At 54.8% G+C, this 11,151-nt stretch overlaps 1 protein-coding gene across 4 annotated transcripts; it reads left to right on the forward strand.

Annotated features, from left to right (window-relative positions):
• Nucleotides 1-345: 345 nt before the first annotated feature.
• On the forward strand, nucleotides 346-10,736 carry AJUBA (ajuba LIM protein). 4 transcript variants are annotated; one of them, XR_013993369.1, is made up of 9 exons: nucleotides 346-1,741; nucleotides 4,503-4,604; nucleotides 6,260-6,327; nucleotides 6,436-6,498; nucleotides 7,207-7,337; nucleotides 7,421-7,472; nucleotides 8,174-8,242; nucleotides 8,398-8,549; nucleotides 8,689-10,133. XR_013993369.1 is itself a non-coding variant. In XM_081048822.1 (9 exons), exons 1-9 carry the CDS (start codon nucleotides 706-708, stop codon nucleotides 8,812-8,814), a joined length of 1,725 nt encoding a protein of 574 aa, XP_080904948.1. In that variant the 5' UTR covers nucleotides 346-705; the 3' UTR covers nucleotides 8,815-10,133. The 4 variants fall into 4 exon arrangements, 3 of the variants coding, with proteins under 3 accessions (XP_080904948.1, XP_080904949.1, XP_080904950.1); XM_081048822.1 differs by having other exon boundaries at nucleotides 8,472-8,549; XM_081048823.1 differs by lacking the exon at nucleotides 8,398-8,549 and having other exon boundaries at nucleotides 8,689-10,736.
• The last annotated feature ends 415 nt before the right edge of the window (nucleotides 10,737-11,151 follow it).

Genomic DNA, 11,151 nt, shown 5'->3' on the forward strand with positions numbered 1-11,151 from the left:
CTCCCATTCTCCACACTAAGAACAAAGTCACGGTGTTTGCGCATAACATGCCTCGCGTCGTCCCCGTGCCGACCGCGACCTTCCACGGTGCCCCTCCGCGCATTCCAACTGCAAACAAAGAGTCCCCCCCAAAAAAACTTTCCTGTCCCAATTCTTGAGTGACGTAGTAGCCGCTGCCCAAACTTGCCCTCCTCTCTTCAGTCGGTGGATTTCCACCTCCAGGACAGTTAGCACCAGCTCCAGCGCCTGCCGCCCCCTTCAGCGAACCAGAGATCCCTGCGCAGACACCCTCGTTCCTCTCGCAGTCGGCGCTCCGCCCCTCCGGGAAAGTAGATCCGGCCAGGCAGACAAAAGTTTGGGAGAGGAGTTTGGTCGGTGCTGAGTGTGAGAGTGAGCGGGGCGGGGGCCGAGCAGAGTGGGACCGCGGGGCAAGTCGACGCGTGAACAGATTGACCTGCGGACGGGACAGCCGCGGCTGTAGGCCCTTGTAGACCTGCTTAACTCCTGATGCGCGGGGGGACGCAGCCCCTCTCGCTGGGGGATGCTGTGGGATTACAGGCGCTGGGCATCCGGGCCGCTGGCTAAACCTGTGTGCTTCCCCTGTGCCCCTTGGGAACCGGAGTCCGGCAGCAAGGAAAGAAGCGGCCGCCGAGACGCTGCAGGGTGCCGGGCGGGGAGGGGGCTGGAGGCCCCAGGTCCGAGGGCATGGAGCGGTTAGGGGAGAAAGCCAGTCGCCTGCTGGAGAAGTTAAGACTCTCGGACTCCGGCAGCGCTAAGTTCGGCCGCAGAAAGGGTGAATCTAGCCGCTCTGGGTCTGATGGGACCCCCGGGTCGGGCAAGGGGCGCCTGAGTGGGTCGGGGGCACCTAGGAAATCAGGACCCCGTGGAGCTACTGGAGGACCTGGGGATGAGCCGCTGGAGCCAGCCCGGGAGCAAGGCCCCCTGGACGCTGAGCGGAACCCGCGCGGCTCCTTTGAGGCGCAGCGCTATGAAGGCTCCTTTCCCGGGGGCCCACCTCCCACCCGGGCCTTGCCTCTACCTCAGTCATTGCCCCCCGACTTTCGGCTGGAGACCACGGCCCCAGCCCTCAGCCCCCGCTCCAGTTTCGCCAGTAGCTCAGCCAGCGACGCGAGCAAGCCGTCCAGCCCCCGAGGCAGCCTGCTGCTGGACGGGGCGGGGGCTGGCGGAGCCGGAGGTAGCCGACCCTGCAGCAATCGTACCAGCGGCATCAGCATGGGCTACGACCAGCGCCACGGTAGTCCCCTGCCCGCCGGGCCATGTCTCTTTGGCCCACCCCTGGCGGGGGCTCCGGCGGGCTACTCTCCAGGAGGGATGCCTTCCGCCTACCCGGAGCTCCATGCTGCCCTGGACCGACTGTGCGCTCATCGGCCCGCGGGGTTCGGCTGCCAGGAAAGCCGCCACTCGTATCCTCCGGCCCTGGGCAGCCCCGGAGCTCTAGCCGGGGCTGCAGTGGGAGCGGCAGGGCCCTTGGAGAGACGAGGGGCGCAACCCGGACGACACTCGGTGACCGGCTACGGGGACTGCGCTGCGGGCGCCCGGTACCAAGATGAGCTGACAGCGTTGCTGCGCCTGGCGGTGGGCACCGGTGGGCGAGACGTCGGCGCCCGTGGGGAACCGTCGGGGATTGAGCCGTCGGGTCTCGAGGAGTCGCCGGGTCCGTTCGTTCCGGAGGCCCCCCGGACCCGGATGCGGGAGCCGGAGGCGAGAGAGGACTACTTCGGTGAGTAAGAAAAGTGGTTAGGGACAGGAAGGGACCCGTCACCACATTCTGTTCCTCACTGCCCCGACGGTCCACACTGCCGACGCGGGGAGGTCCGAGGCAGAGACGCGGCGCTATTAAGAGGCCAGAGGGATTTCCCTTCCCACTGGATTTCACCTGGACTAGGGGCTCCTTATTTCTGCTAAATTCTAACCTGATTATCTCGTGAATCCCAGTTCCCCAAGCTTAGAGCCTCGGTTTTTCGCGGTAGCAGGCCTCGTAGGGAGGGGACCTAGGGGCAGTGATAGCATCCCCCATCTTGCTCCCCCCTTGGCGGCGGTGCCCCAGCAGGCTTCTGCGCGCTGCGCCCCCACCCCGGCCCAGGCTCCGCCCGCAGGAATTCGGGGAATGCGCGGGGGGGTCGGGGCGGGCCGGCCGCGTGCGTGCCGGCTCCTGTCCCGGCGCTCCAGGTGCCCGCGGGCGGGGCCGGCCGCCCGGCGCTGGGCAGAGGGGTGGGGTGCGGCGGAAGCAGGGGGGCTGCTTCCTAACACGCGCCGAGCGGTGGCGGTGGTTGGGTAAATGCAGCCTGGGAGGGAGGACGAAGCGCCCTAGAACGGAAAGCAGGGACCCTTCTGCTGGCTCGCTCCAGTCCGGCTGGTTCAGTGTGTGCGTCGGCATTTAAGCGGAGACCTGGTGGTGTCAGCTTCTATTTTTCCCATCCTCTGGAAGTCAGGGCAAAAGCCTTGACCACCAGGACACCATCGCCCCTGGATGGATAACAACCTTGTGGAACTGCCAGAAAGAATCTGGCATTCGGTTCTGGCCATAACTTGCCCAGAATTCAGTCTAGAATTAGCCTCTTTTTTGTGGCTGTTGAGGACAGCGAGTCATATGCTCTCTCCCACATGCTATTACCTTTGAGAAGTACTGATTATGTCTCAGCTATGCGGGGAGAGGAATATTGGGGTCTTGAAATATCTTTTAGCCAAGACCCACAGGCACCACTTCATATATAAAGAAATACCAATCACTGTGGTAGGAAGAACAGAAAGAAGCAGAGGGCTCACCCCCAGGGCTATGGGCTTCTTCAATTTTCCAGGTATCTCCTCACCTTTCTCACCATCCATGTTCCTGCCCTGGATGGACCCCATGCTCTTGACCTCTAGAAATGTGAATAGAGAGGGAAACAGCCAGGGAGGGAAGTTGAGGAGGTACAGAGGTAGCAGGGCTGCAGGCTGAAACTGCCCTGCTGAGTTCAATCCAATACCACCATCCTTTTCCCTCTACCCTTAGAGGGGAAAGCCCAGAGCAGATGATGCTTTTTGCTCAAGGGAGACTAAGTAACAGGATCCTTTTTTCAGTTTCCTTTTGAGGCCCAGGAGAAATGGCTGTTGGTGGAAAGAAGTCTCTTTGGCTAAGCCATCAGAGCCAAAAGGAAAAAAGAGCTCAGAGAGAGTGCAATAAAATGGCAGGAAGAACCTAGGTGTGGATATCCTGGGTTAGAGGAGGTGAGGCGGACATGCCTGAGCAATTTGCTCTTGTCTTCCTATAATGTTCAAAGCTTCCCAAAGACTTGGCTCTCACAGGGCCCCCTGGCATGGCAAGCTTGGGGCAGATCTACACTTCCATGAGGCCACACTTTGCCCCCAGAGGTGGGGGCCTTTCCCCTGGGGGTCAGGTTGCCAGCCTCACTGTGCCTTCCTCCTCCTGCCCCCAGTAGGGGCCTTCTTCCTGAGCTACAGCCTTGCCCAGCTGCCAGAGGGTGGGAGCAGGACAGGCCTGGGCCCATCAGTTGCTGCAGCTGCTGCATGGGCTCCCCAGCCCCTGGGCAAAGGCTGGGATGGGCCCCAACAGGCAAGGAGTGTGGCAGTGTGAGGGGGAGAGGTGGGGCAGGGTAGGGCGGGCCCGTTGGGATCTGCTCCCCAAAGACAGGCCCTTGCCCTCACTCATAGGCCTGGAATTGGGGAGTGGAGGGAGGGATGAACACACCCAGGAAAGGCTGGTGCCAAAGCCAGGTGTATGTATTTTAAGGGGAATGTCCGGGAAGAGCAGTTCAGCTCTGCCCCTCCCATGATAGAAGATGACAGGAAGACATTAGGGGTTCTCCCACCCTTCCCCCTCTTCCTATGCAAACCTCTTGGAAACACACCCTGCATTCTCATAGCAGCCACCTCCCCACAGGAGTCATGCTCACATGGTCCCCTCTGCACAAGGCCCTCTGCTGAGCCAGATCCTCTTTCCATCCTTGGAAGCCTGGAGGAGCAGAGCAGTGAGAAGTCATTCTGTAGCTGAATAGCAGCTCATTTTACAGATGGGGAAACAGGTCCCAGAGAGGCTTTCTGTAGGGAGTTGTTATGAGTCTGCTGCTGGGCCCGTGTGGACTGGCATCTCTGACTATTTGTCCCACACAGTGCCATAGAAATCATACTTCGCCTGTTTAGTCTTTTCTCCCCAATAAAAAATGAATATTTTGAAGGCCAGGGACCGTATCTTTGACTTTCCTCTAGTTTTCCATAGTATCAGGCAAAATATTTTTGCTAGGCCCAAAATAGATGCTCAGAAAATATTTGTAGATTAATCAATAAACAAGAATGGATCTGCTCAGCCAAGACCTTGCTGCATCCCATTTCTCATTATCCTCTTTTCCCAGAAGGGCGTCCATCAAAGGGAGGCTCTGACTGGTGGTCCCCTGGCACAATCAGGAAAGAGCAGTCAGGAAAGACAGAGTCTGGTTTTGAGCTGGACGAGTGGGGTGTGACACTAACATCTTCTCTCCCCTCAGGCACCTGTATCAAGTGCAACAAAGGCATCTATGGGCAAAGCAATGCCTGCCAGGCCCTGGACAGCCTCTACCACACCCAGTGCTTTGTCTGCTGCTCCTGTGGTGAGTGCTGCCCCCACACCTGCACCAGGACTGGAGGCCTCAGTCACTCCCCACACACGTACACGCTCACATGTGCCTAGGGAAACAAGAGCAGAGCTTGTGCCTCTTCATTTGCTCACAGAGCAGCTGTCCCCACGATGTGTCTGGACTTCCACTGCTGCCCCACCTTCTCTCTTGCTTCCCTTCTCTATGCTCTACCTGGCTCTCCTGCTCCCATTTTGGGTCTGCTTTCTGGAGTCAGTCTTCCCTCTGTTCAGCCTCTTTCCTCCCCTCTGTTCCTCCTTCTTTCTTCTGCCTCCCTGCTTGCCCAGCCTGGACTCCCGCCCAGCCCTCCAGCCTCTCTTTGGTGGGGTTTGGTCTTGGGCAGCCGAGTTGCCTGGGGCGACAGTGAAAGACTGGAATGTGGGAAGGGCGGGGGGTGGGCTGGGGGAGTAGGGAGCTGTGGGGGGCAGAGAAGGGGGTTTTCTCTTGGCTGGTCAGAGTTCAGCCACCTCTCTAGAGTGCAGGCCACCGGGCCATGCCAAGCTGATGACATCACGCTCCAGGAATGCCTGCTGTTAGCTCAGGAGGCCCAAGGCCCTGGGGGGGAGGGGGACCTGCTCCCAGAGGCTTTAACTCCCCAGCCCTCCCCACTGCTTCCCCTCTCTGATTCCTTTTCTAAACCTTTAATCTCCTGTCTCTGCCTGTCTGACTTTAGCACAGCTTTTCTCTCACCCCCCAGCCCCTGCCTGGTTCTCTTTAGGTTCATCTGTTTGTCTGTCCTGTTTATAGGGCCTCTTCCGGGTATGTCTCTTTTTTCCTCTCGACTCCCCTGTGTCTCAGGAGTTTCTAAACAGCTTTTCTAAACCACTGGGCAGAGCTGGAAGTGGTGATTTTGATGAGAAGCGGGCCGAGGTGGGAACATTCGCCCATTCTCTGCCCTGGTCTTACTCCTTCCCCATCGTGACAATTTAGATGCCCTGGAGCAGTTCCTGGGTGTTGGTTACGTGAGGAATGGCCCTTCCTTGTCTGCTCACAGAAGATCCGGGGCAGCCTCTGACCCCTCTAAGAATTGGGGAAGCAGCCTAGTGCAGCAGGAAAGGGGGCAAACTTTGCTCCCAAACAAAGCACTTTGTCCCCACCAGTAACTCCAACAGGTTCTGATGACCATGGAGCCTACCCCTGGAAGGAGACAGACGGGGCTAGACCAGCAGGATAGCTATGCTCAGGCAGAGGTTCCTAGGTTGAAAGGTCCCAGAGGGCAAGGCCTGTGACAATGTGATAGTCTCCACACACATTGTACAGTACCTTGTTCAGAGCTCCTTTGCCATCTACTCCAGCCTGTGGTAGGCTTTGATTTCCCAGGTGGCTTCCGATGCACCAGGCACTGGAGAGTAAGGCACTCGTTTAGGGCAGGAACGTAGAAAACTGTTGGGGAGGCGGAAGCTGGAGGAGCAGTGAGCAGAGGAGAGGGGAAGTTGGCAGTAATGAGCAATTGGAATTGCGTCTCGTGGGGATTTTGTGTGGGGAGGGAGGACACACAGCAGTTAGGACAATAAGCACTAAAGTCCAGATTTAAATGCATCGTGCACCATTGGAGATCATGGACCCCAGAGTGGGGAAGCCCTGTTCCTGAACCCCGGGATAGGCTCCAGCCCTTTCTCTGCTGCTTCTAGGGCGAACTTTGCGCTGCAAGGCTTTCTACAGTGTTAACGGCTCTGTCTACTGTGAGGAAGATTATCTGGTGAGTGAGAGGTGTCCCTGGGCTTGGAATTGGCTCCCACTCTAGGGCCCCTTGTCGGTGGCCCACTAGGGTCATTCACAGCTTGTAACATCCTCCCTTGGTCCCTAGTTTTCAGGGTTTCAGGAGGCAGCTGAGAAATGCTGTGTCTGCGGTCACTTGATTTTGGAGAAGGTAAGCAAAATGTCTTCAGCAGAGACTCTGTGAGGCTGACGGGCTGAGGGGTGGAATCAAGAGAAAATGGCAGCGGGGGACACCTATCACCAGATGAATCACTTTCATCCCATTCCTCCCAGAATAATTATTTACAGTGGCTTCCCTCTGCCTCTGGGATCGACTCCTGACTTCTAATCCTGCCATCCCTAGTCCTGTGATCTGGCTTCTCCCTAACTCTGCAGGCACAGCCTGGCTCTCCACCTAACCGAGGAGTGTGGGGTTCTGGGTCTTAATCCCCTTTCTGCTACTGAGTTGGAACTCTGTTTTCTTTTCTGTAAGAAAGAGGGATTGGATCAGATCAGTGGTTCTCAGCCCTGCCAACCCCGCAGTTCACCTGGGAAGAAGTAAAGCCGTAAAACCAATGCCTAGATCGTCATCACCAGAGACTGAATACTCCTGGGGTGGGACCCAGGCTTTGATGGGCTTTAAAAGGGCCCCAGACGATCTTATTATGTAGCCAGGGCTGAGAACCACTAGCCTGAGTTCTCTCTAAGACCTTTTTCAGGGCTTCTGCCTCCATTTGAAGACTCCCTGGTCCCCTCAGATTCCACGGTTCTGGGAAGATAGCAGGGGGTTGGATGAGTTTCATGGGAGCAGCAGGGAACGTGTGTAGCTGGAGAACCAGGACTAGAGGGAGACTGATTCTCCTCCCACTCCATGAGCCAGATCCTGCAGGCAATGGGGAAGTCCTATCACCCAGGCTGCTTCCGGTGCATCGTGTGCAACAAGTGCCTGGATGGCGTCCCCTTCACAGTGGACTTCTCCAACCAGGTGTACTGCGTCACTGACTACCACAAGTGAGTCCACCTCTTGGGCTGTGGTGCGGACCTGGGCTCAGGGATTTGCCAACCTCAGCTCATCTCTGCCTTCTCTCTTTCAGAAATTATGCTCCTAAGTGTGCAGCCTGTGGCCAACCTATCCTCCCCTCAGAGGTCAGTAAGTCTGGGTTCTCCTGCAGGGCAGCCAGGGCTGCTGCCTCTGGGGAAGGCCTGGGGACATGCTGCCTGGCCTCCCTCGGGAGGCGGTGGTGCTGAGGAATGTACTCTGCGAAGATTCCCGTGTGACTCTGCTCTCAGGGTCACCGCCCTGACCCTAACATCCGGGCCTGGCCATGTCTGACAGCCTCACTGGGCCCAGGCTCCATCTCTTCTCCCTCAGTCCAGAAGAAGAGACTTTCTTTTGATGTCAGGGTCACCAGATCCCAGATGTAAGGGCTGGAAAAAGGTGGGAAGAATCCTCAGGGCTTGTAGGAAGGGTTTAGACTTCGTGTATGCTGTGTACTGAGGGTTGCCTAGGGAGAGAAGTCAGGAAAAGGCCAATAGGGAACCAGACCCTACATGGATCTCCTTGTCCCCAGCTGAGCTTACTTTATGCTGCCTGCCCTTTTCCCTTCCCTCTGCTGCCCCCACGGTTGGGACAGGTAGTTCAGGTCAGCGCCCCTGGAGCCAAGGAAGGGGAGGGGGGAGCCCAGTAAGATTTACAAAGGCCATCTGAAAGCTACAGATGATTGCAGAGAGGCTGTGGAAGCGTTTGTATGCTCTTCCCATTGCGTGGGGGTGGGGCCTGTACTGGGGAGGGTGGAGTTGGGGTTGTCCTGCTGCTCTCATTTCCATGGGGGTCTGTGTTATTTCAGGGCTGTGAGGACATTGTGAGGGTGATATCCATGGACCGAGATTACCACTTTGAGTGCTACCACTGTGAGGTGAGTGTTGGGGGCCAAGATTCCTGGAGGAGAGTTGGAATGGGGCCAGGGGAGGAGTCAAATCCTAGAACTGCAGGAATCTGTAGGAGAGGTATGGGGCATGGAACAGCAGAAAGGTGCTCTGACCCATCTCCAGTCTCTTTCTCATCCCCCAGCCACTCTCTCTGGTCCTGGTTGTTTAGTCCTTTCTGAACCTGGCTCCCCAGAGTCAAGACTCCTATAACTTTAGGGCCTCCTGGTATCCGCTGGAAATGGAAGCCTGTCTCATTATTTCTGCTGTAACAGCGACACCTGGTGTCCAGCTGAGGTATTTTCTCAGGTTTCTCTTCTGGGAGTCCATCCCTTCCAACCCCACCCCCTTTCTTAGAAGTCTGGTGTGAGCAGGGCAGGCTCCCAGGATGTCTGAGGGGCCCTGGCTGAGGTGAACTACTGTCCTTCTTCCCTAGGACTGCCGGATGCAGCTGAGTGATGAGGAAGGCTGCTGCTGCTTCCCTCTGGACGGGCACTTGCTCTGCCACGGCTGTCACATGCAGCGACTCAGTGCTCGACAGCCCCCTGCCAACTATATTTGAGCTGCAGTCACCGGTGCTGCCATCACCACTGTTGACAAATTCCTCTGGCCAATGGGCCCCTCTGAGGCCAGCCGAGGCAACGGATGTACTCTTCAGGCCTGGCGGAGAGTCCTCTGGGGATGGCCCCAAGGGCCAGAGACCCAAAGATCATGACATTCCAAATGGATTGTGGGGGAGGAGGAGGACTGGCCTTCTTTCCCCACGTGCAGCCTGTGCTGTGACGTACTCAGGCACACACAGGCAGGTTTCCGTACACTCTAAGGTCTGATTCTAGTCTATATCTCCAGTATATATTTGTGTATACATCAAGCAATGTTCTAGCTCTGGATTAGAGGAAGCAAGGACAGCGGGGAGCTCCTGACTCTTTTGTACTCCGCACATGGGTCAGATAAGGGGTCTGCCAGGTTCTTACCACACCGCAGCATCTTATTTCTGTATCTGGATGAAGAGGTGTACCTTATTAATGAGTTATTTCTTGGCCACCTACTCTCTAAAGAGTAGGAGAGCTGCTCACCCCTCTGCTGGGAATGGAGACCAGCTCTGGGGGGGCCTGCTGCCTGTATTGCCTGTTTCTCAGGGACTCATGTGGGCCTGGGGAGACTAGCTGGGTGCCTGGACAGGGTTCCTCTTTTCCTCAGGTCGGGGAGGAGGTAATGAGTGGGTCTCTCGGTGTGGAGTTGCTGGGGGAGATGTCTAGGTAGGCTACCCACACTCCCATGTGAAGTGCACTGAGCCCTCCAACCCAGTGTATGCACCCATGGGCACAGTCACACACACATGCGCGCACTCACACTCACTCCCTTCTTCTCAGGTCACTCTTACACTTGGTTTCCTAGCACCACTCCAGAGCTGCCGCCTTTCAGAGGGCTCCAGGGTTACTTACATCCACTGCACCTTCTAAACTCCGAGGTTCTGGGGAGCCAGAGGGGCAAAACACTTTGACTTGGTTCTTTGGCTGAAATTGATTCACCTAAAACTAGATCTCTTAAAACCAATTCACTGAAAACTTGTGTGCTTAAAATTTCCTCCACTTAAGGACCACTTTGCCAAAAGCTCCAATTCCTTTTGGGTATTTTTTTTAGCCATCTAGGTGTTCTATTCTTGTGTGTCATGCTTTGGGTATTTCAAGGATTTATATCTATTCATCCAAGAGTACTTCTAACTTATCATCAACAACGTAAATTTATCAAATTTGCAGCACTTTGCAAATGATGAGATCGTTTCCTACCTTTCTGGATATCTCTTTCTATGTTATCTACTTTTCAGACACTTTTGAAAAAAGCTTAAAGTTTCTAGCAATAAATATAATTGGTACAGACGTTTCGTGTATAATTTCTTGTGTTTCTTAATCCAATATTCCTTTACAAATTAGATGCCTTGAAAAAATGTAACAGAGCTCAATATGATTTTATGCTTTGGTCTAACTTCTACATCCCTGCTGTTAAAATGCCAATATATTCTAAACAAATGAATAGGTATGTGGCATATTCCGGTGACTAACAATTCAAGGTTATACAGACAACAGCAACAAAAAGTGAAAGGGTGAATTCGCTAAATCCTTTTGAAAATGCTGCAGATTTGATGAATATTTTAGGTTGTCTCTAGGTAAACTGGTTTTAAGCAAATTAATCTGATAACCTTGGATTCTTAGTCCTCATTTTCTGTCACTTAGAGAGTTTCATACTGGAAATGATGACTCCTGAGAACAGAAATTCCATATTTAGGGGTTATTCTAAGATGACCATGCCAGCCAGCCTGGGAATTGCATAGAAGAGACCTCTGAGTGAGAGTAAGAGTTCAGATTCCTACCACCGACTGCCAGAGGAGGGAATGCACTTTGGAGGGATAAATGTACTGATACTAAATTACTTGTTTTACAGATGGGATTACTTCTTCTGAACTATTATTAAATAAGTGAATACAAAGACTGACTGGGAAATTTTCTTAACAGGTTGCTCCAGGCCTGGGAAATCCAGAGAAGCATGTATAGCTTTATATCTATCCATCCCTTTGGTTCTGTCTTTACTCTTGGGGATTTTGGCCACTCTATTATTCTGACATTTTGTTTCTTACTCTGATTTTGACCTCTATCTCCTGCTGACTGGTTGATTCCTTTCCAGGTCTATGCTCACCTGTCCCATCTCTGGGGCTCCCCAAGGCTTCTTGCTACTGGCTCTATTCTCTCCTTCCTGAGGAAAGACAGTGCTAACATCTGATGAGGACTGGCCCAGGGAAAACAGGCCATGGCAGAATAGCAGCCCCAGCATCTCACATCATCATTGGCAGGCTCCCAAGTGGACCCTGCATAGGAAGTTACCCTTCTTCCTATTCACTAGG

Source organism: Rhinolophus hipposideros (genome assembly GCF_964194185.1).
Source record: "Rhinolophus hipposideros genome assembly, chromosome: 5".
NCBI classification, from domain to species: domain Eukaryota; kingdom Metazoa; phylum Chordata; class Mammalia; order Chiroptera; family Rhinolophidae; genus Rhinolophus; species Rhinolophus hipposideros.